Below are 22,174 nucleotides of genomic sequence, written 5' to 3'. Positions count from 1 at the left end.
TAAATGAAGCAAGTCTAGATTTCCTCAGGTTCTGAATCTCACTTCTCACTGGGGCTCCTTTCCAATATAAGAAGAATTGTTTGTTTCTATCAAAATTATATCTATTCAGAGACTAAGCATTAGCTTAGCGGCTGCTTGTACTTGGACTAATGTCAGTTTTGTAGAGCTGACCCAAGGAGATACCCTACCCAAGGTTAACATTGATACACCACTCACACATAATGTGGCTTTAAACCGACCAGTTCTGTTGTGGAAAGCACAAGGCAGAGGAACAACAAATTACCATCTTTTATTGTCCTTTGCTTTGATGTTGCTGGGGATCGGAAGTAGCATCCTTCCACTCACCAGACCACAGCAGTTTCCCATCTTAACATTATCCACTCCTGTGTTTGAACATCAAACACGTCTTTAATATTGACATAATTTGTTATGTGTTGAAAAAATGTCTCGTATATAACTGTATGTCTCCGTCAGTTGTTGCTGCTGCAACAAGCAACGAAACGCCATCGTGATTGACGACAACTGCTGCCTGTGCAACTTCTCTGCCCTGCGTCGTATCAGCGGTCTCCAGGAGGTGGATGTAGTTTACGCCACCTACCACGTTGATGTGAGTCACCATTATTCGTGTCCTGACTGTATCCCACGGGAAGAAAAGGTCCACAGCAACCAGTTCTTGTCATAAGAAGTCACTTACTACTCTTAAACACTCTAAAACTCATTTTGGATTCTTTGTAATACTTGGCAAAATTACCACTAAAGCAAATTGAGCTGCTCTGAAATAAAGGTCTACTCCCAGTTGTGAGACTCCCAGGTATGAGACAGTAGAGTAGGTAATTAACAACGAAAACACACCATACTCCCCTGTCTGATAGAATGTATTCACCCTAGCTAATTACTGATTTGCTGTGTAACTGAATCTTGTGGAGGTAACTTAATGAAACTTTATAAGATAAATTGATTAACATACTCAGGTAAATGTCTTTAAAAATTAAACACTTTGTTACCTAAACAAAGTAACTTCGTGATCAAAGAGAAATTAATTTACCTACTCAGATTTACTCCGTCTCCGAGTGTAAACCAGAAAATAGTTGAATCCGTCCACGATGATATCATCAAGACACAACCTTCAAATTTTCACAGGGAAGTACAGAAATTAACTCAACAACCTTCTCGTGATTGATTTATATTCCTACAATAGCTTGTTAGACACACACAACTGTAAGTCTCTAATTATGACTACTTATAAATAGTTGTATTTGATGTAATCTGTATATATTTATATGTACTTAAAAATCTATTTATGCAATAGTCCATATCGATGACGTCACATCCTCCATTTCATTTTATATTTTATGTTGCATGGGAGCGGTGTTAACATAAGCAGTAATACTTCACCAATCCCAATTCATTTTCATAAATAATAATAAAATATGTTTAAACCAAAATGACTTTCAAACTTCATAATAGTCAATAAAAATGTGTTATCATAATTACATATTCTTCTGAATAAATAAAATATTCAATGAAATATTTCTTCTGTAAACATAATCTTTGATAATCTATTTCATTAATCAACTCATCAATGAACTATGCCTCCTGTGAGTACTCTTCAACAACTGGGCTGATCCCACTTTCATTGTAGGGATGTGGAAACACCACCTATGTGCACTGAACCATTAATTAATGTGTCTCACAACTGGGAGATCTCACAAATGGGAGGACACCGAAATAAACACAGTGGTGTATTTGGGGAACATGTGGAAATGCAGGCACTCTGGTCATGAGGACTGTGTATAGGAACTTAGAATATTTGTGTTGCTTTGTGAATATTCAGTATTTGAAACACATGGAATAGACCTCTGTATTTGACAACCTCTTGTCATTCGAAAATTTGCTTTTAAACTTTGGCAAATGGTCATAATATTCTGGGTTGGAACTTAGAAACTGATGGTCATGTTTGTTATATTTTTCTCCAGATTGGTGAGACTCCATTCTATGTGGCCCTCGATCATGCGGAGAAGACTGTTGTTGTCTGTGTGAGGGGCACATTGTCATTACAGGTAGGTTGTCGTGTGAGGGCACATTGTCATTACAGGTAGGTTGTCGTGTGAGGGGCACATTTTCATTACAGGTAGGTTGTCTGTGTGAGGGGCACATTGTCATTACAGGTAGGTTGTCGTGTGAGGGGCACATTTTCATTACAGGTAGGTTGTCTGTGTGAGGGGCACATTGTCATTACAGGTAGGTTGTCTGTATGAGGGGCACATTGTCATTACAGGTAGGTTGTCTGTGAGGGGCACATTGTCATTACAGGTACGTTGTCTGTGTGAGGGGCACATTGTCATTACAGGTAGGTTGTTGTCCCTGTGATGGGGCACATTGTCATTACAGGTAGGTTGTCGTGTGAGGGCCAAGTTGTTATTACAGGTAGGTTGTCGTGTGAGGAGCACGCTGTCATTACAGGTAGGTTGTCGTGTGAGAGGCACATTGTCATTACAGGTAGGATGTCATGTTAGGGGCATGTCATTACAGGTAGGCTGTCTGTGTGAGGGACACATTGTCATTACATGCAGGTGGTGGCCTGTGAGGGGCACACTGTCATTACAGGTAGGATGTCGTTTGTTTGAGGGGCACAATGTCATTACAGGCAGGTGGTGGCCTGTGAGGGGCACGCTGTCATTACAGGTAGCATGTCGTTTGAGGGGCACAATGTCATTACAGGCAGGTGGTGGCCTGTGAAGGGCACGCTGTCATTAGGGCACGCTGTCGTTGTTGTCTGTGTGAAGGGCATACAATGCTGTCCGGTAATTCCGCGCACCACAACACGGCAACTGACGTCTCTTATTTTTTGTGGTTTATGTGACTAAACATGCTGGTATGCATCATATTTACCTAGAAATATAAGTTTTATTGACGACTATTAGATTCTAACTTTGCATTATGCCATACGGTTGACCTTACCGGCGTTCTGACGACATCGCTTGCTTTCTGGTAATTCTGCGCAGCAACTGATGCGCATAACATCCAGCTGGAGATCCGAAGTATGGAAGCGTATTAGGGCCAGATTATTTTCAAAAATCACTTCATCAATGTAAGTAAGAGTGTTTCATATTAAATCCAATTTTGAAAACTGAAGAAAAAGGTTTAAAAGTCTGAAGAAAATGAATTTTCACAAAACTGTCAATTTATCTGTCAATTACTATTATTTACTTACCTTTAGTGATTAAAAGCCAGTCCCTTGTAGAAATGTCCCCATTTCAAGCGTAAATGTGGTACAGACAATGTTTACCTTTGATACGGAAGTACGCTATTGCAGCTGCGCATAATTACCGGATGCGCAGAATTACCGGACTCGCTTGTAATGTCATTAGAGCTTGGTAATTGTTTGTGTTTGGGGCATAATGTCATTACAGTCGGGAGGTTGTCTGTGTGGGGGCACATAGTCTCGATATGGCAGTGTTTATCCAGCAACTCACATGTTGCAGGATGTGCTGACAGATCTGAAGGCAGAGGCGGAGACTCTCCCCCTGACCCCTCCCAGGGAGGACTGGCAAGGTCACAAGGGGATGGTGCAGGCCGCCGTCTACATCAAAAAGAGGCTGGACGAAGAGGGCATCATCATCAAGGCCATGAATCTTGCTGAGGTGAGATGCAGGCCTTTTCCATTGTTACACCCACATTACTCAATAAATATATTTTCCATTAAGCCAGGTGAGCTACAGACCCATGTTGGTTCATTCAGTGTCATTTTCATATATTTTGTGTTTTCAGGAGTTGAGCTCTAAGAAGTATGATCTGACCCTGGTAGGTCACTCTCTGGGTGCAGGCACTGCGGCCATCCTGGCCATTCTTCTTCAGCCAGAGTTCCCCACCCTGCACTGCTACGCCTTCTCTCCCCCAGGGGGACTCATCAGGTGAGTCAACATACATCATATCCCACACACACATACATTGCTTGTGTAGTTTTGTGCATTCCTATTTTTCTGCAGGGCATGTTTCTGTACACAAACAGGTTCACCATCATCATGCCATGGTAGTAGGTTCAAAGATTCACATTGACCATAATCATTTGTCGTCAACTAGGTGATAGCATAACTGCCCTCTCATTCCAATATTTCTATAAATCAGTACAGTTGATCGGCACCCATACCATCATTTTGACTGACCACAGCAACATCATGTTGGCTTGTCACAGCTACAGCAATATTGGGTTGGCTTACCACAGCCACAGCAACTTCATGTTGGCTTTCCACAGCTTAAGCAATATCAGGTTGGGTAGCCACAGCAACATCCAGTTGACAACCACAGCAACATCATGTTGGCTAGCCACAGCCACAGCAATATCAGGATGACTTGCCACAGCCACAGCCACAGCAATATCAGGTTGACTAGCCACAGCCACAGCAATATCTGGTTGACTAGCCACAGTCACAGCAATATCAGGTTGACTAGCCACAGCCACAGCAATATCAGGTTGACTAGCCACAGCCACAGCAACATCATGTTGGCTAGCCACAGCCACAGCAATATTGGGTTGACTAACCACAGCAATATCTGGTTGACTAGCCACAGCCACAGCAATATCAGGTTGACTAGCCACAGCCACAGCAAAATCAGGTTGACTAGCCACAGCCACAGCAACATCATGTTGGCTAGCCACAGCCACAGCAATATTGGGTTGACTAACCACAGCAATATCAGGTTGGCTAGCCACAGCCACAGCAATATCAGGTTGACTAGCCACAGCCACAGCAATATCAGGTTGACTAGCCACAGCCACAGCAATATCAGGTTGACTAGCCACAGCCACAGCAATATCTGGTTGACTAGCCACAGCAATATCAGGTTGACTAGCCACAGTCACAACAGTATCAGGTTGACTAGCCACAGCAATATCAGGTTGACTAGCCACAGCCACAGCAATATCAGGTTGACTAGCCACAGCCACAGCAATATCAGGTTGACTAGCCACAGCAATATCAGGTTGACTAGCCACAGCAATATCAGGTTGACTAGCCACAGTAATATGAAATCTGTTTGCAACAGCAATATCATGTTGCCTAACCACAGCCATTGCAATATATAATGTTGGCTAGCCACATGCACAGAAATATCATGTTCGCTAGCCACAGCCAATAACACCTCCATCTGTCCTGGTCACAGGGCCTACAAGACTGCATACCGAGACAGGTTGTAACAATCAGTTTCACCAAGCTGCATTCAAAGGCGACATTTCTGTCTATTTCTGAGACACATTATCTGCTACGGCTGTGCCAGGACACTTGGAATAGTTTTTCTGTGATGGGATTATTGGACTCCAGGAGTAATTATGGAAGCCTAAAGTGGTTATTGGTACTGATCTCTGTTACAGGGTATTGATTAAGTGAGGGAATAATCTATAATGACTGGCATGATATTGAACTGATCCAGGCCAAGTGGTCGGTTCCATGCTTAACTGACATTGTCAGATTGTTCGAGAGATTCAATTCTGGAAGCAGGTATTTTAAATTCACAAGCATGTCATGTTTTAAGGGACTTGACATTCAAAGGGAAACTTTGGTCAATAGCCTGTTGTCCTGTCTCTGCTGCAGGCCTTTACAGTCAGATACAGACAAATATAACAGTAGGGTACAGACTTCTACAGTTCATACCATCATACATGCACAAAACCGAAAAGGTGCTTGTCTTGGATGATGGTGGTTTAAGGGCACTAACTGTGCTCATTAATGCTTATCAATTATTACATAGCTCACTCACTCACTCTCAGCTCTCAAGTCTTGGTTGGCACATGTCATTGGTTCCCCATTGCGCCGGTCGATACTCATTCTGTTGATCACTGGATTGTCTGGTCCAGACTCGATTAATTACAGACTGACACCATATAGCTGGAATATTGCTGAGTGCCGCGTAAAACCAAACTCCATCACTCACTCAAGTCAATGTTGTTGTTCGGAATGGTCGAACATATCGTAAATGCGCAGGTTTTATCCACTAAACACAAACAATTTATAGGTTTGATATTTTCAGATAGACTAACCTTTATTCTGAAAAAAACGAAAACAAATAAAGTAAAGTATTATATAGTGTACATTTATATAAAATTATAAACGCACTATGTGTTTTTTCTGTGTGTTGCCATTAAATATGTCTTTGTGATAATTAAAAATTGAAAAGTATGTTGAGCAGTGGCCCTTCCATTTTCATTTTCAGATATCTTAGAAACAGTTAAGTACTCTAGAACAGACCAGTAGATACTATTAATAAAATTGTCCTCCTCGGTTGTGTTTCAGTATATCCTGTGTAGAGGAGACTAAGTCATACATCACATCTGTTGTCGTGGGGAAAGATGTCGTGCCCAGGTGAGTTTAAAATCACATCCACTTCTGATCAGCGTTCATGTATATTCATATTTACAATATTTCATTTGATTTTTCCAGATAAATGTAACTGGGAAGGATTTTGAGTATCTTGGTGTTGTGCATTTGTGTGTATATAGCAGGGGCCAGTTTACTCAGATGCAAGGCATCAACATGATTTCAAGATAATGTTCTTTGAATTATATTTACTATAAAATTATTTTTAACAGGCAAGTTTTAAACAATATCAATGATATTGGTTTCTTGTTTTGACTACTCTGCATTTTCATTCCTGAATACCTACTGAATATCATTCACATGATTTTGCCTCTGTTAATGAGTGCAAGAGCTTATGAGCTTGAACTAGGTAGGGCAAGGAAATCAGTACTGTAGACTAACACATAGTCTCTGAAGTGAATGTGTGTCACAGAAAACATGGTTTCTAAATTATGTTAAAAAATGTATAATAAAAATGAACCCAGAGACTTTCTACATTTCCTGAAACTGTAGAAATATTGACTTGTCACATATTCTAGACTTGCATGGGCTAAATTAGGTATATTTGTTTAAGGATGTGCAGACGAGCACTATCTCCTCCCTAATATTGCCATAAAGTTTCTAAAAAAATGTCATGCGCTTAGGAGTTACATAAAAATGTAAATGATTAGGTAACAATAGATACGGATCTTGAACAAGTAGTTCAGACATGATATGTTGAAAACAATTGTTATTTTTAGAAGAACATGGATAGGAGTTTTCTTTCGGTTCAATACACTATAAGTCCCATAGACATTCTAGAAAATGTGTACAAACAGACCATGTTGGCATTGCGGCCATGGAATAACATACAGTAGAGGATATAACTGGTGGATATAATGATTTGTTAAGGGGTACTGGCGACTTCCTGTATATTTTTAGTCGAAATGCGTATTACGAACTACAGCTAAAATAAGTGGTCCCTTTGAGTTTGTTGTAACCGTGTTTACTATGCTGCGATCATCTTGTATTGATTACTGAAGTGAAGGCCTGGGACCACTTGCACAAAGTGATTTTAGCTGTACAACTGCGTAAGACCATGTTATACTATGAGAGTTCTGGTCATCGTAACGCTAAGATCACTTTGTCACTGGGTATGTACCGTTAGTCGAATAGTTTCCTTGGAAATTCACACTTCTCCATGTTCATCAGGGCCACAGTAGTCCACAATACTTTGTCACTTGTCAGATGAGCCAAGCCGTCTGATTAATATTGGGTGGTTATAATGTCTAACTTTGCTTATAGTATTTCATTATAACACAACAGCATGGATGATGATTAAAGAAAGCGCAATCCGTAAATGAAAAACTGATGAGTGAGTGAATTTAGTTTTAAGCTGCTTTTAGCAATATTCCAGCAATATCACAGCAGGGGACACCTGAAATGGGCTTCACACATTGTACCCATGTGGGGAATCGAACCCAGGTCTTCGGCGTGACGAGCGAACGCTTTAACCACTAGGCTACCCCACCCCCCGGAAAATTGATGACTGTGGCCTAAAACAGCATTCCTTTCACAGTGGCCATGATGTTTTTCAGAATTGGTCTACCTCAAATGGAGCTGCTGAGGACAGATATCATCAACATGATCAAGAAGAGCATCGACCCTAAGGTAAAATACGGTAGACATCCCATGGATTTAAGTGATTTAAAACACTCGTTTGTTGTGTAAACTCTTGCTGAGTTAGCAAGTTTGAAGTCACTGAAGATGGTGAGACTGATACATTCAAACCCTGATATCTCGAATTTGCCGACATTGCAGACTGTTTCTCCATTCCCCACCGTCTCACATTTATATTTACCCGCTTATCTCAAATTTGAGATAAGAATATGTAGCACTATCTCGAACTTTTGTCTTGGTCTAAACATTTACTTATCTGTAAAATTATGTATCCTTATGGCAAAGTTGGCATTTATACATAACAGTGGAAAAATGCATATCGCACATCTGTTGTCATGGATACATATACATATTAAATCAATAACATCACTGTAAAAGCAAAGTTTAGCTGAAGCAATTGTTCAACAAGTTATGTTCTGAAAGCAAATGTAATTATAATGTTGAAGTTACAATACGGTCCTGCTATAGTCAAGAGTCAGTGTTGGACTGTATATACACTGTTGCTGATTGAGCGAGGTGGTAGTGATTAATTGTGATTGATGCAGGAAGATAACTACATTTAGGTTTGTTGTTTAATGCCACACTCAGCAATATTCAAGCTATATGGCGGCGGTCTGTAAATAATCAAGTCTGGATAGGACAATCCAGTGGTCAACAGCATGAGCATCGATCTACGCAATCGGGATAAGATGACTTGTGTCAAACAAGTCAGGAAGCCTGACCACCCAATCCCGTTAGTCGCCTCTTACGACAAACATGAGTTACTGAAGACAGGTATACGTACTGACATGGTTTTGACTGTTTCAGTGGAAGATAATCTCAAAGGGAGTGTTCTGTTGTTGTGGAGACTACACAGGCAAGAAGGGGTCGCAGGTCGACTTGGACCGCAACGTGACCGCTCACCCCAGTGACTCGCAGATCGGCTTGTCCGCCCATGTCCCCCTGTTCCCCCCGGGGAAGATCATCCACATTGTCCGCAGTCACCCCAAGAGTCAGGGTCAGTACCATGAGAGTGTTTACCATCATCATGTGTGTCTGTGATTGTGGTTAGAATGTATTCAAGGCATCTGTTGATAGTGGTAGGGCTAGGACATATACTGCTCAAAAGAAGTTAAGGAGCAACACATTTGTTTACTATTACTATAGTCATGACAGTTTTGTATAAATAAAATATTGCTGTGTTGTTTTATAATTATATGCTTAATTTTAAATACTAGTCAGTTAAAATTTATGTCATGACAGTTTAGTATTAAATAATTTGTGTGGTTTTTTTTTATTGTATACTTAATTTTAAATAGTCGTCAGTTAATTTTTTTTTAAGAATTAGGTCATGACTATGCATTTGAATGCAGGTTAGCTCCATAGGTATTAAATGAGTACAGTTTTAAATAAAGGTGATTCATGATAACAGCCGTTGTAGTAGTAACACAAACACTTGAAGTTACACCATTAACCATTGGATCTGTACAACGTTATTACCATTTGATATCATGAATAAATAGCTGAAGTAACTGTTAGCGATAAATGAGTTCAGTTTGTTTTCATAGATTGTCAAACACTTCATTCCTTGTGTGGCAAGTGTAAGAATGCACTAGATTTGTCATTGTTAGCGTCAAAGTGTATTACTGTGATGGGTAAAGGGAGATTATTTGACATCTAATTTCAGAACTTTAGATTGTCTCCCTTTGACAAATGAGTTATTGGTTAAACTGTTTATCATGGGGTACCAGGTGACACATTTTCTTCATAGCGTACATTTTGGATATTAAATTATTGTAATAGTTTACATTTTTAAAAGGTTTTGGTCTGTAGATCTTCAGTCTATTTCTATTTTCATACTTTTGAGGTTTTAGGGTTTTTGACTGGTTCGTCATAATTCGTCATGAATAGTAAAGTTTTAGTATTTAAATAATCAGTTCAAGTGGATTTTTTTATTTTTTTATTTTATTTTTTTTGGGATGGGGGGTGGGGTGGGGGGTATTTTTCTCACCATGATGTCCACTTATCTATTGTTGGCATGACTCTTCATTCTGGTCTTACTAGTTTGGGAATGATATTATTCTGACCACAGTGTTGTAGAACCACATACTTTCCTTTCTACATAGCATGGTGCATTTTGAAATATATACTGTGGCACAGTTGGACTTCTTGACTGTTAGCATCTCTGTAAAACAACTATTATTTAAATTTGAGTCGTTCTGTGTCAAGTTCTTGGAATTTTCAAATGTTGGAAATATAATTTTTTGTGAAGTGCATATGACTCTGATTTGATTGCTGTGAAACAAAGCATGCTTTTCTCATTATCAGAACTGGATTGACTTCAATGTTTTTCCTTCAGTTTTCTGCCTGATAAGTATCTTAAGGGTGATTGAAAGTCTCTCCCTTTCTCTCCCTTTTATTAAGTAGAATGTCTTAATGAATACAGTGAGAGAAGTTAACCTCAGTGTTAAACCATCCTTGTTCAATAGCAACTGTTTTCTTACTGTGGCTGGACAGCTTCATGGTCTGAGGGGGCGGTGGGGTAGCCTAGTGGTTAAAGCGTTGGCTCGTCACGCTGAAGACCCGGGTTCGAATCCCCACATGGGTACAATGTGTGAAGCCCATTTCTGGTGTCCCCCGCCGTGATGTTGCTGGAATATTGCTAAAAGCGGCGTAAAACCAAACTCAGTTAGTCAGTCAGTCATGGTCTGAGATGCCTCAACATAGGAGGGTCAATGGAGTTACAGTTGGTGATAAATACACCCAAACAAATGAATTAAAGTCAGTTTCAAACTGCAGCTATGTCCTGTATGGTTAAACATAACCCCAGTTAGCCGTGCCCTCTTAAACATAACCCCAGTTTCCCTGACCTTTTAGACATAACCCCTGCTATTCCTGCCCTTTTAATCATAACCCCAGTTAACTCTGCCGTGTCAAACATTTTCCCAGTTAACCATGCCATGTTAAACAGAACCAGAGTTAACCCATCCCTGTTGATTGTAACCCCAGTTAACGCTGCCATATCAAACAAAACCCAATTAACCCTGCCATGTCAAACAGAACCCCAGATAACATTGAATATAAGCCCAGTTGACCCTGTCATGTCAGCCTGAACCCAGTTAGCCCTGCCATTTTAAATAGAACCCCAGTTAACCCTGTCATGTCAAACATATGCCCAAGTAACCCAGCAATGTCAAATATTAGCCTGTATCACCCAGCCATGTCAAAACATATGACCAGTTAGCCCACCCATGTCAAATGTATGCCCTTTTAACTCATCCATACCATTCCTTCTACTTCTATGACTGTGAGTTGTGTGTTTTTTCTTTCTGTGTTTGACACATTGAGCATAACCCCACTTAACACAGCCATGTCAAATGTATAACCAGTTCGCCCACCCATGTCAAAGGTTAGCCCGTATCAGCCACCCATGTCAAACGTATGCCCAGTTAGCTCGACCATATCAAAGGTTAGCCCGTATCAACCACCCATGTCAAACGTATGCCCAGTTAGCTCGACCATATCAAAGGTTAGCCCGTATCAACCACCCATGTCAAACGTATGCCCAGTTAGCTTGACCATATCAAAGGTTAGCCCGTATCAACCACCCATGTCAAACGTACACCCAGTTAGCCCAACCATGTCAAAGGTTAGCCCGTATCAACCACCCATGTCAAACTGCACCCAGTTAGCCCAACCATGTCAAAGGTTAGCCCGTATCAACCACCCATGTCAAACGTATGCCCAGTTAGCTCGACCACATCAAAGGTTAGCCTGTATCAACCAACCATTAGAAGGTTAGCCCAGTTAGCTTGACCATATCAAAGGTTAGCCCGTATCACCCGGCAATGTCAAATGTTAGCCCGTATCACCCAGCCTTGTCAAATGTTAGCCTGTATCACCCACCGACATCAAATGTTAGTTCGTATCACCCAGCCACGTCAAATGTTAGTCCGTATCACCCAGCCATGTCAAATATTAGTCCGTATCACCCAGCCACGTCAAATGTTAGCCTGTATCACCCACCCATGCCAAATGTTAGTCCGTATCACCCAGCCACGTCAAATGTTAGCCCGTATCACCCAGCCACGTCAAATGTTAGTTCGTATCACCACGCCACGTCAGATGTTAGCCTGTATCACCCAGTCACGTCAGATGTTAGCCTGTATCACCCAGCCACGTCAGATGTTAGTCCGTATCACCCAGCCACGTCAGATGTTAGTCCGTATCACCCAGCCATGCCAAATGTTAGCCTGTATCACCCAGCCACGTCAAATGTTAGCCTGTATCACCCAGCCATGTCAAATGTTAGCCTGTATCACCCAGTCATGTCAAATGTTAGCCTGTATCACCCAGCCACGTCAAATGTTAGCCCGTATCACCCAGCCATGCCAAATGTTAGCCTGTATCACCCAGCCACGTCAAATGTTAGCCTGTATCACCCAGCCATGTCAAATGTTAGCCTGTATCACCCAGCCATGCCAAATGTTAGCCTGTATCACCCAGCCACGTCAAATGTTAGCCTGTATCACCCAGCCATGTCAAATGTTAGTCTGTATCGCCCAGCCATGCCAAATGTTAGCCTGTATCACCCAGCCACGTCAAATGTTAGCCTGTATCACCCAGCCACGTCAAATGTTAGCCCGTATCACCCAGCCATGCCAAATGTTAGCCTGTATCGCCCAGCCACGTCAAATGTTAGCCTGTATCACCCAGCCACGTCAGATGTTAGTCCGTATCACCCAGCCATGCCAAATGTTAGCCTGTATCACCCAGCCACGTCAAATGTTAGTCTGTATCACCCAGCCATGTCAAATGTTAGCCTGTATCACCCAGCCACGTCAAATGTTAGCCCGTATCACCCAGCCATGCCAAATGTTAGCCTGTATCACCCAGCCACGTCAAATGTTAGTTCGTATCACCACGCCACGTCAGATGTTAGCCTGTATCACCCAGTCACGTCAGATGTTAGCCTGTATCACCCAGCCACGTCAGATGTTAGTCCGTATCACCCAGCCACGTCAGATGTTAGTCCGTATCACCCAGCCATGCCAAATGTTAGCCTGTATCACCTAGCCACGTCAAATGTTAGCCTGTATCACCCAGCCATGTCAAATGTTAGCCCGTATCACCCAGCCATGTCAAATGTTAGCCCGTATCACCCAGCCACGTCAAATGTTAGCCTGTATCACCCAGCCATGTCAAATGTTAGTCTGTATCACCCAGCCATGTCAGATGTTAGTCTGTATCACCCAGCCACGTCAAATGTTAGCCTGTATCACCCAGCCATGTCAAATGTTAGGCTGTATCACCCAGCCACGTCAAATGTTAGTCCGTATCACCCAGCCATGTCAAATGTTAGTCCGTATCACCCAGCCATGTCACGTCAAATGTTAGTCTGTATCACCCAGCCACGTCAAATGTTAGTCTGTATCACCCAGCCACGTCAAATGTTAGTCCGTATCACCCAGCCATGTCACGTCAAATGTTAGTCCGTATCACCCAGCCACGTCAAATGTTAGTCCGTATCACCCAGCCACGTCAAATGTTAGTCCGTATCACCCAGCCACGTCAAATGTTAGTCTGTATCACCCAGCCACGTCAAATGTTAGTCTGTATCACCCAGCCACGTCAAATGTTAGCCCGTATCACCCAGCCACGTCAAATGTTAGCCCGTATCACCCAGCCACGTCAAATGTTAGTCTGTATCACCCAGCCGCGTCAAATGTTAGCCTGTATCACCCAGCCATGTCAAATGTTAGCCCGTATCACCCAGCCACGTCAAATGTTAGTCTGTATCACCCATTCATACCATTCCTTCTATTTCTATGACTGTGAGTTGTGTGTTCTTTCTTTCTGTGTTTGAATGATATGACTAGTGACTATGTTGATTTCAGGCATGTACATAACCGTCGCTATTCCAAGAAGTAAGTTTCATCCTGTCCATTTGATGTTCCTTTCCCATATTCTTGCATTACTATTATCAGTATCATTATGTTGGTTTTGTTTGAGCAGGATACATCTTACATCATCATCACCAAACTCAATATCCGTCAGTTTCCACATATTCACAAACAATAGTAGATGTTTTTACCAGACATTACATATTAGCGAGTAATCTTATTGGGCTTTGCAACAAGAGTTTTACTGAAATTATATATGATCAACCGATAATCTGACTTTTTAACCAGCTTTCCGAAGCTAAAAAGTCGTAACACGAAGTTCAGTCTTGTTAAAGCTTTGTTAATTAGTAACAGTCTTTATAATAACACCGAAATCTACTAAACCGATGCTTAGAGCCATGTTCAAGTTTGTAGACTCAATAGCAAGTACAGGTAAATTAATACTATCTTCCTGTTGGTTTTGTTGACCTCTATCAGACATTATTGCAAAAATGAAAAACATACTGATTTTGTTCTGAAATGTTTAAAAGACTTTGGTAGCTTTTTTCAATCATGTATTTCATACATAGACTTGTAATGTTTCTGTTTTCCATGTCAGGATCTTTAAGCATAATTATCAAATAAGATTTGTTTTTGGAAAGGCATAGATTCTACTGATTTTTTTAAAGGAAATGAAGATGTGTATAGACAGGTTGTAGCCATGTCAAGTCATTATGAACACTCCTGCACAATAATTCATCTAGAAGTTGCAATTATTTTGTTTTGTTTTGAGTTTAAACTGATTGCATTTTCTGAACTATTTTTTTTTCACTCACAATTGTTGAGTTACACAATACTGTTAGTCCAAAATTGCATTGTGTGGATTGCTCATTTGTTTAACCATTTTGACACATTTTAATGATCAAAGTCACTCACTTAATCTCTCTCCCTCATCTCCAAAATATGCACACAAGCCTCTAATACTCTTTCTCTCTCTCACTCACACACACAGAAAGAGAGGGAGAGAGATGGACATACAAAGAATCACACACATTACATCTCCAGCAAACACTGTCTCTCACTCACACAAACACATACAATATGCACACAAGCCTCTCACTGTCTTTCATACACACACAAACTTCACCTCACACACACACACAGATAAACACACACACGGACACATACACAGAGAGAATCACACGCATTACACCTCCAGCAAACACTGTCTCTCACTCACACAAACACATACAATATGCACACAAGCCTCTCACTGTCTTTCATACACACACAAACTTCACCTCACACACACACACAGATAAACACACACACGGACACATACACAGAGAGAATCACACGCATTACACCTCCAGCAAACACTGTCTCTCACTCACACAAACACATACAATATGCACACAAGCCTCTCACTCTCTTTCATACACACACACACTTCACCTCCAACACACACACATAGATAGACACACACACACGGACACAGAAAGAATCACACACATTACACCTCCAGCAAACAATGTCTTGCACTCACACAAACACACTTACACATAAAGAATCACACATACTTCATCTCCAACACACACTGACACACACACACACACATACACACACTGACACACATACATATAAACATCACACACATTACACCTCCAGCAAACACTCTCACTCACACTTACACATAAAGAATCACACATGTTTCGTCTACATCATACACTGTCACACACACTGGCACATTAACTCCAACATATACTTTTGCACACACATTGACACACAAACACACATACACATAAAAAATCACACACATCTCAATTCCAACATACACTCTCTCTCACTTTCACACACAAACACGACACACACCTCATTTCCAAACACACATGCACATAAAAAACACACACACACTATGCCTCCAACATTCACTGTCTCTCACACAAACAAACACAAACATCTGTTTAGCATGTCATCATATATCAAAGGTCAGTCAATCAATGGCTTCCTTGACCAGGTTAAATAATACTCACATTAACCCTCACTAACTAAATCAAGTCCACTGACACGCCCACTCCCCAGATCTCCACACACTAAAGCATGAAGTGCACCAGCCAGGAATGTGGTATTGCATGTTTACAGTGGAAGGCAGTACTCTAAGACATCAGACAGCATGTGAGCACGGTCATGCAGGCAGCTTGTTGATGCCGAACATGTGGCTGCAGTATTTTCAGCTATGTGATATATATATGCATGTTATATCATCATACACTGCTTTTGTCAGTTTGTTTTTCAGGAAAATGGCTTGACATTGTGCCCCTTGTAATTTGTATGTAAGTTTGTTCAGGTGTTTGTTTTGAAAATTTGATGACATTATGATGGTTGAATTATTGGGTGTTGGATTAAAAAGGATATTAATGTTTTAAAGGTTTTGCAGTTGTATCCTTAAACCCAAAATGTATTTTTGTTTTCTTTTTATCTCTAAGTCTTCAATTTCCTGTATGGCAGTTAAATATTTGCGGGACATGATATAACATGCATCTTTAATGTATATCGGGGATGAAAAGATTTTAACAATGGATAATAACCAGTCTGTTATAATGATATATACAACAAGTGACAGAGTGGTGGTGCATTAATATCTCATATATCTCTGTTCTAAAACCCATTCATTCACAGGTTTGTGTCCTTGGTGTTTGTGAGTTTGCACTCCAAGGGTGCAACAGTAGTGTATGAAATAAGCCCCAAATCCAGCCAGACATCAGGGCTGGCTACTTCAAAATGTTACCAGCCCAAAATGGATTTAACCAGACCAAATATGGTGAATTTACTCAGGTCTATGGAACATCTAAAATTTGTACCAGACCATTGGGCTGGCTAGCTGTAAATTTAGACCGTCCGCCAAAAATCCGCCAGCCTGTCTCGGGTGGTCAGACGGGCCTTATTTCATACACTGGCAACAGTCTCTCTTTCAGATTCACAGATCAAAGTTGACCCGTGAAGGTCCCGGGTTAAAATTAGCCTTCAGTAACCCATGCTTGTCGTAAAAGGCGACTATGCTTGTCGTAAGAGGCGACTAACGGGATCGGGTGGTCAGGCTCGCTGACTTGGTTGACACATGTCATCAGTTCCCAATTGCGCAGATCGATGCTCATGCTGTTGATCACTGGATTGTCTGGTCCAGACTCGATTATTTACAGACCGCTGCCATATAGCTGGAATATTGCTGGAGTGCGGCGTAAAACTAAACTCACTCACTCACTCACAGATCAAAGTTCTTTCAGATTCACAGATCAAAGTTCTTTCAGGTTCACAGATCAAAGTTATTACACTTTTTACAAAATACTATTTGTTTACCATGTGTATTTTATCTTTATATCAGTGCATGAATGAAACGTGTGGATAATCTAGAAACCATGTATTGACAGTGGTTTGGAATATTTACCCCTATAACTAACCAAACAATCTGTTTCTTTATAACATTTTCATTTTGGGATTTGGAGATATTTTTCACAAAATCACAATATATATTATTCCATTTCTGGTAATTTAAGGGTCGGTGGGCTTGCCTAGTGGTTAAAGCGTTCGCTCGTCACTCCGAGGACCCAGGTTTGATTCCCCACATGGGCACAATGTGTGAAGCCTATTTCTGGTGTCCCCCACTGTGATATTGATGGAATATTGCTAAAAGCGGCGTAAAACTAAACTCACTCACTCACTCTGGTAATTTCAAAACAAAACCTCATACTTCTAAATATATAAGTATCAACTTCTGTCAGCTGTAACATGTATCAGTTTGGCCAGATGATACATTGCTTTTATTCTTGAGGAAACCCTTTATTTGTGAGTTTACATTCATCTGAATTTAGGTTTTGTCAATTTCTGAAATTCAGTGAACACCACACAACACTAGAAGTATTGTGTCCTGCCCGGATCTAGTCCAGTAGGACAGGTTGTGATGGGAAACAGTGGAACTGTACATATCCCTCTATGTTTCAGGCCTGTCTGTCAGAGTTCAGAACCTGTTTACCAGGCCGTGTGGGCCGGCAATGGAGACTTTGATGAAGTTCTCATCTCCCCCACCATGATCAACGACCATATGCCAGACAATGTCCTAGAGGCTCTGGAGAAGGTATCTGTTAGGACATGGTCTTATCTGTCAGTTAAACAGCTAACTATCTATATATCCCCCACCATGATCAACGACCATATGCCAGACAATGTCCTAGAGGCTCTGGAGAAGGTATCTGTTAGGACATGGTCTTATCTGTCTGTTAAACAGCTAACTATCTCTATATCCCCCACCATGATCAACGACCATATGCCGGACAATGTCCTAGAGGCTCTGGAGAATGGTATCTGTTAGGACATAAACAACTAACTATCTGTCCCCACCATGATAAACAACTAACTCTGGATATCTGTTATATCCCCTGATAAACAACCATGATCAACGACCATGTGCCAGCCAATGTCCTAGAAGCTCTGGAGAAGGTATCTGTTAGGACATGGTCTTATCTGTCTGATAAACAACTAACTATCTCTATATCCCCCACCATGATCAACGACCATGTGCCAGCCAATGTCCTAGAAGCTCTGGAGAAGGTATCTGTTAGGACATGGTCTTATCTGTCTGATAAACAGCTAACTATCTCTATATCCCCCACCATGATCAAGGGCCATATTTCTTCTAGAACCCTAACAGAATCTTGTCCATCTTGTAACTTTGTCCAAGCAGTGTCTCATACAGTGAGGGTCACAATGACAGTTATTTATGTTACTTTATTGAATGATGCACAAATGCATCAAGTTGACATCTAAATTTCTTCAAAAGGTTCTTACAAAAAGAAACAATCTTTTGGATTAAGCTTTGAGATATATATACTGTCCGACTCATCCCACTTGTTATAAATGGCTGGTTCCTGAATGATTTCTATAGTTCTGTTTCAACCAAAACCCCCACTCAGACAAAGATCATGACACCATTTGCATTTCTGTACTGCTGTTTCAGGTTCTGCTGAAGGTCGGTCCAGCCAAGCCAGTGCGGACTCTGACAGAAGCAGAACGCAAAGCTCTTCTATCCCATGAGTCTTTGTCCTCTGCCAACAACCCGTCACCAACCCGAGGAACAGTCATGGTAGAAACCAGCTTCACCAATGCCTGCTACACACCGCCTGATGCAGGGAATGGTTCCATGAATGTCACCGGTCCACGATCGGTGTCTGGCAGCTGGGAAAACGTCCCAGACAAGATTCTAACTGTAGAACATATACAGCAACTGAACGCTGTAGGTAGGAACCCTGATTCAGGCACACGTCCAGACTTCACTCTAGAGCTGTCTGAGAAGCAGTGGGTGGCTGCTCCTTTGGCAAGTCCAGAGGCTTTGTCTGACGTCTCAAGTCTTGGAGGGCTCAGTCATACAGGGAGTCTTGTCGAGAGGGATGGAAGTCGTAAACCTGTGCAATCGTCTCCCCAGCTGAAGACAATAGAACAATCCCCATTACGGAAAGTCAGATCCGAGAGTGTGAAGATCGAAGTGCCAGAGGACAACGATGAAGAGGTCATGGTCATTGTAGAAAATAACGCCAAGAGGAAAAAGGTTGAGTTTGAGGATGAAAAAGTCGCTAAGGAGACTGCTAACAAGCAGAGTGTGGATAAGGAGGGTTCTGATAGGGTACATGCTGATCAGGAGGAACAGGTAACTCAAAATGGACCTAAAGGGGTAAAAAATGTTGAAGAAAGTGATAATCCTGTGTTAGATTCTAAGTCAGTGACTGTAACAGATCCTTCAGGGAAGTCTGTGATGGTGTCGTATAAAAACGCTAATGGTCACAGTGCTGTGTACAACCGACATTCACCTGACGAGTCCAACCAGCATGAATATGGGCACCCTAATCTACACTACTCTGCTGCTGGAACAGGCTACCCTCATGGAGCTTATCATCCACCAATCAGGTTCCCTACTCGCACACCACGTGAGCATACCATCACGCCACGTGAGCACACCGCAACAAAACACGAGCAAACCAACACACCATGTGAACAAAATCCCACACCACGTGACCAGACCGTCACAGCACATGAGCAGACGAACACACCATGTGAGCAAAACGCCACACCACGTGACCAAAACACCACACCATGTGTGCAAAATGTTGCCCCACATGAGAAAACAGTCACGCAACGTGAATACCCACCGACGTTAAGACACTGCGAATCTGAGAGTTTGTTCTTACAACCCTCTCTATCCAAAATGAGAAGGTCAACTGAAATGATGGACTTAGCTCATATTCAGGACGATACTGAAGTATTTGTAGAAAATATTGCGACTGGTGCCAAGCAACCACGAGCACGTCTCCCAGGACTGCATGGTACCCCTCAAGCGTCAACGGCAAGTATGGCGCTGGATAATGTTCCTGAAAGTCGGCTCTCGTCCACACATTCAGATGAAGTGTTTGCAGCCCAAGATTCAGAAGCATAGCAAGATTTTGGTCTTTGATGTGTGAACAGTATGTAGATGTAGGTGATCTGTGTATATGAATCTGAGCTGATACTAACAGTGTACTATATTTTAAGGTTAACAAGCAAGTTTTGATTATTTAGAATATTCTATTATAAACAAACTTACAATTATTTGACTTTAGAAACCACAACAGTTTACTGGTTTATACATGTATTACATATACATTAGATGATGTCATGAATGCTGATGTTTTTAGATATAAGCTCTCTGAAATAATATCAGAAAATATTGATTACAATTTTACCATTTCATGTCATAAAGGTCATGTTTATTTCATCAGATGTCCTGTATTCACCGTAATAAACATCCTTCTCCCGTTACCAAGTTTTAGGCCAACTGGTAAATAATATTCATAATGGCCTCCTTATAAAACTGAGCAATTGTGTCACAACATAACCTTTTGTTTACGGTATGTTACAGATGTTTTTTTAACAGAAGTATAGAAAGAGCATATAAAAAAATGTAAGCTTCACCAAGACTAGACCAAGAATGTTCACTACGGCCTATATCCTGAAAGCGAATTTTTTAAATAAATGCAATCCATATAGACAGATCAACTTCAGTTTCATTTTTTAAGAGTATTGTTGATGTTTTTGTACATATTATAAAATACTATGATTATGAGAACAGTTTGACAGCAGTTTTTCGTTGAAGAATGGAGATTTGCCATGACAAATCGGACATACTCTGACACAGTCCATGACATTCCCTTGAAAACGTTGGGTAAAAGGTCAACTATAGAAGGCTCATCCTCTGTCATCAGGGATGTATTTATTGACAGAATCTCTGTGCGAGTCGCACACTATAAGTTAATGGTAAAGGTGATTTGACCTCTAAAGGAAGCCAGCTATTGATTAACAGTAGTCCTATAAAGTGAGTGAGTATGGTTTTATGCCACTTTTAGCAATATTCTAGCAATATCACGGCAGGGTACTCCAGAAATGGGCTTCACACATTGCACCCATGTGGGGAATCGAACCAGGGTCTTGCGAATGTTTTAACCTCTTGGCTGCCCCACCACACCCTTTAAAGACAATGCCCTTTGTCTGAGGATTCCATCACTATTATACCAACTGTACCAGGGCCCACGTGCACAAAGGGATATTAGCGCTACAACTATTTTAAGCCCATGTTAGAGAAAGGGAGTTACGATCATCGTAGGGTTATGGTCATCTTAGTGTTAAGTTGCTCTGTGCGAGTGGGCCCAGGTGAAGACGACGTTGCTCATTGTATAGATGTATACTACTGCATTTTTTTATAGGGGCGTGTTTATTATGATGCACAGAACTTATTCTCATGATATGTCAAGTGTATATTTAAATAAAATGACTTTATATGAGTATCCCTATTACAAGTTGAGTAGTTTAGATATATATATATATGTTGATGTTGAATGCACACAAGTGCTGAATGGCTTGTACAGTGACTGAAGACAATATCTACATCTGATCTTAACGAGCCACATCAGAGGTGTCCAGGGACTATTTACTGTAAAAATAGTGGTCATACATATACTATTTTCCTTTAACTATTTTCTGTAATGTCCTGTACAGCTATTATGATGAGACAAAACTAATCATTGTCAGCAACTGTTTTATTTTATTTTATTTAATTTGAAGCACTTTAAAAAAATTGAATAAAATCTGCTGACATGACAAAATATGATTTGCTGTACAAATGGTGAGGATGGGAGCATGACGTCAGTCAACGATGCACAGCCAGGAGATGCAATAAGACGTTGTATGTGTTTAATTTGTTTGTGTTTGTGTGTGCTTGTT

The 22,174-nt window shown here is 41.1% G+C and overlaps 1 protein-coding gene across 1 annotated transcript in view; it reads left to right on the top strand.

The window, feature by feature from the left end:
- Window positions 1-22,056, top strand: part of LOC124282809 (diacylglycerol lipase-alpha-like) — a 168,718-nt gene extending 146,662 nt beyond the window's left edge. The window contains exons 8-17 of the mRNA XM_046718840.1: window positions 475-607; window positions 1,977-2,060; window positions 3,486-3,644; window positions 3,772-3,914; window positions 6,291-6,359; window positions 7,931-8,003; window positions 8,820-9,003; window positions 14,193-14,199; window positions 17,873-18,005; window positions 18,885-22,056. Coding sequence (XP_046574796.1) covers window positions 475-607; window positions 1,977-2,060; window positions 3,486-3,644; window positions 3,772-3,914; window positions 6,291-6,359; window positions 7,931-8,003; window positions 8,820-9,003; window positions 14,193-14,199; window positions 17,873-18,005; window positions 18,885-20,354 — 2,455 coding nt within the window. The 3' untranslated portion in view covers window positions 20,355-22,056. The remainder of the gene's footprint in view (window positions 1-474; window positions 608-1,976; window positions 2,061-3,485; window positions 3,645-3,771; window positions 3,915-6,290; window positions 6,360-7,930; window positions 8,004-8,819; window positions 9,004-14,192; window positions 14,200-17,872; window positions 18,006-18,884) is intronic.
- Window positions 22,057-22,174: the final 118 nt, after the last annotated feature.

This window comes from Haliotis rubra, unplaced genomic scaffold (genome assembly GCF_003918875.1).
Source record: "Haliotis rubra isolate DU_JTF1 unplaced genomic scaffold, ASM391887v1 Scf303, whole genome shotgun sequence".
Lineage (NCBI taxonomy): Eukaryota > Metazoa > Mollusca > Gastropoda > Lepetellida > Haliotidae > Haliotis > Haliotis rubra.
The sequence above is the reverse complement of the archived record's forward strand: the minus strand, read 5'-3'. Positions and strand labels throughout refer to the sequence as shown.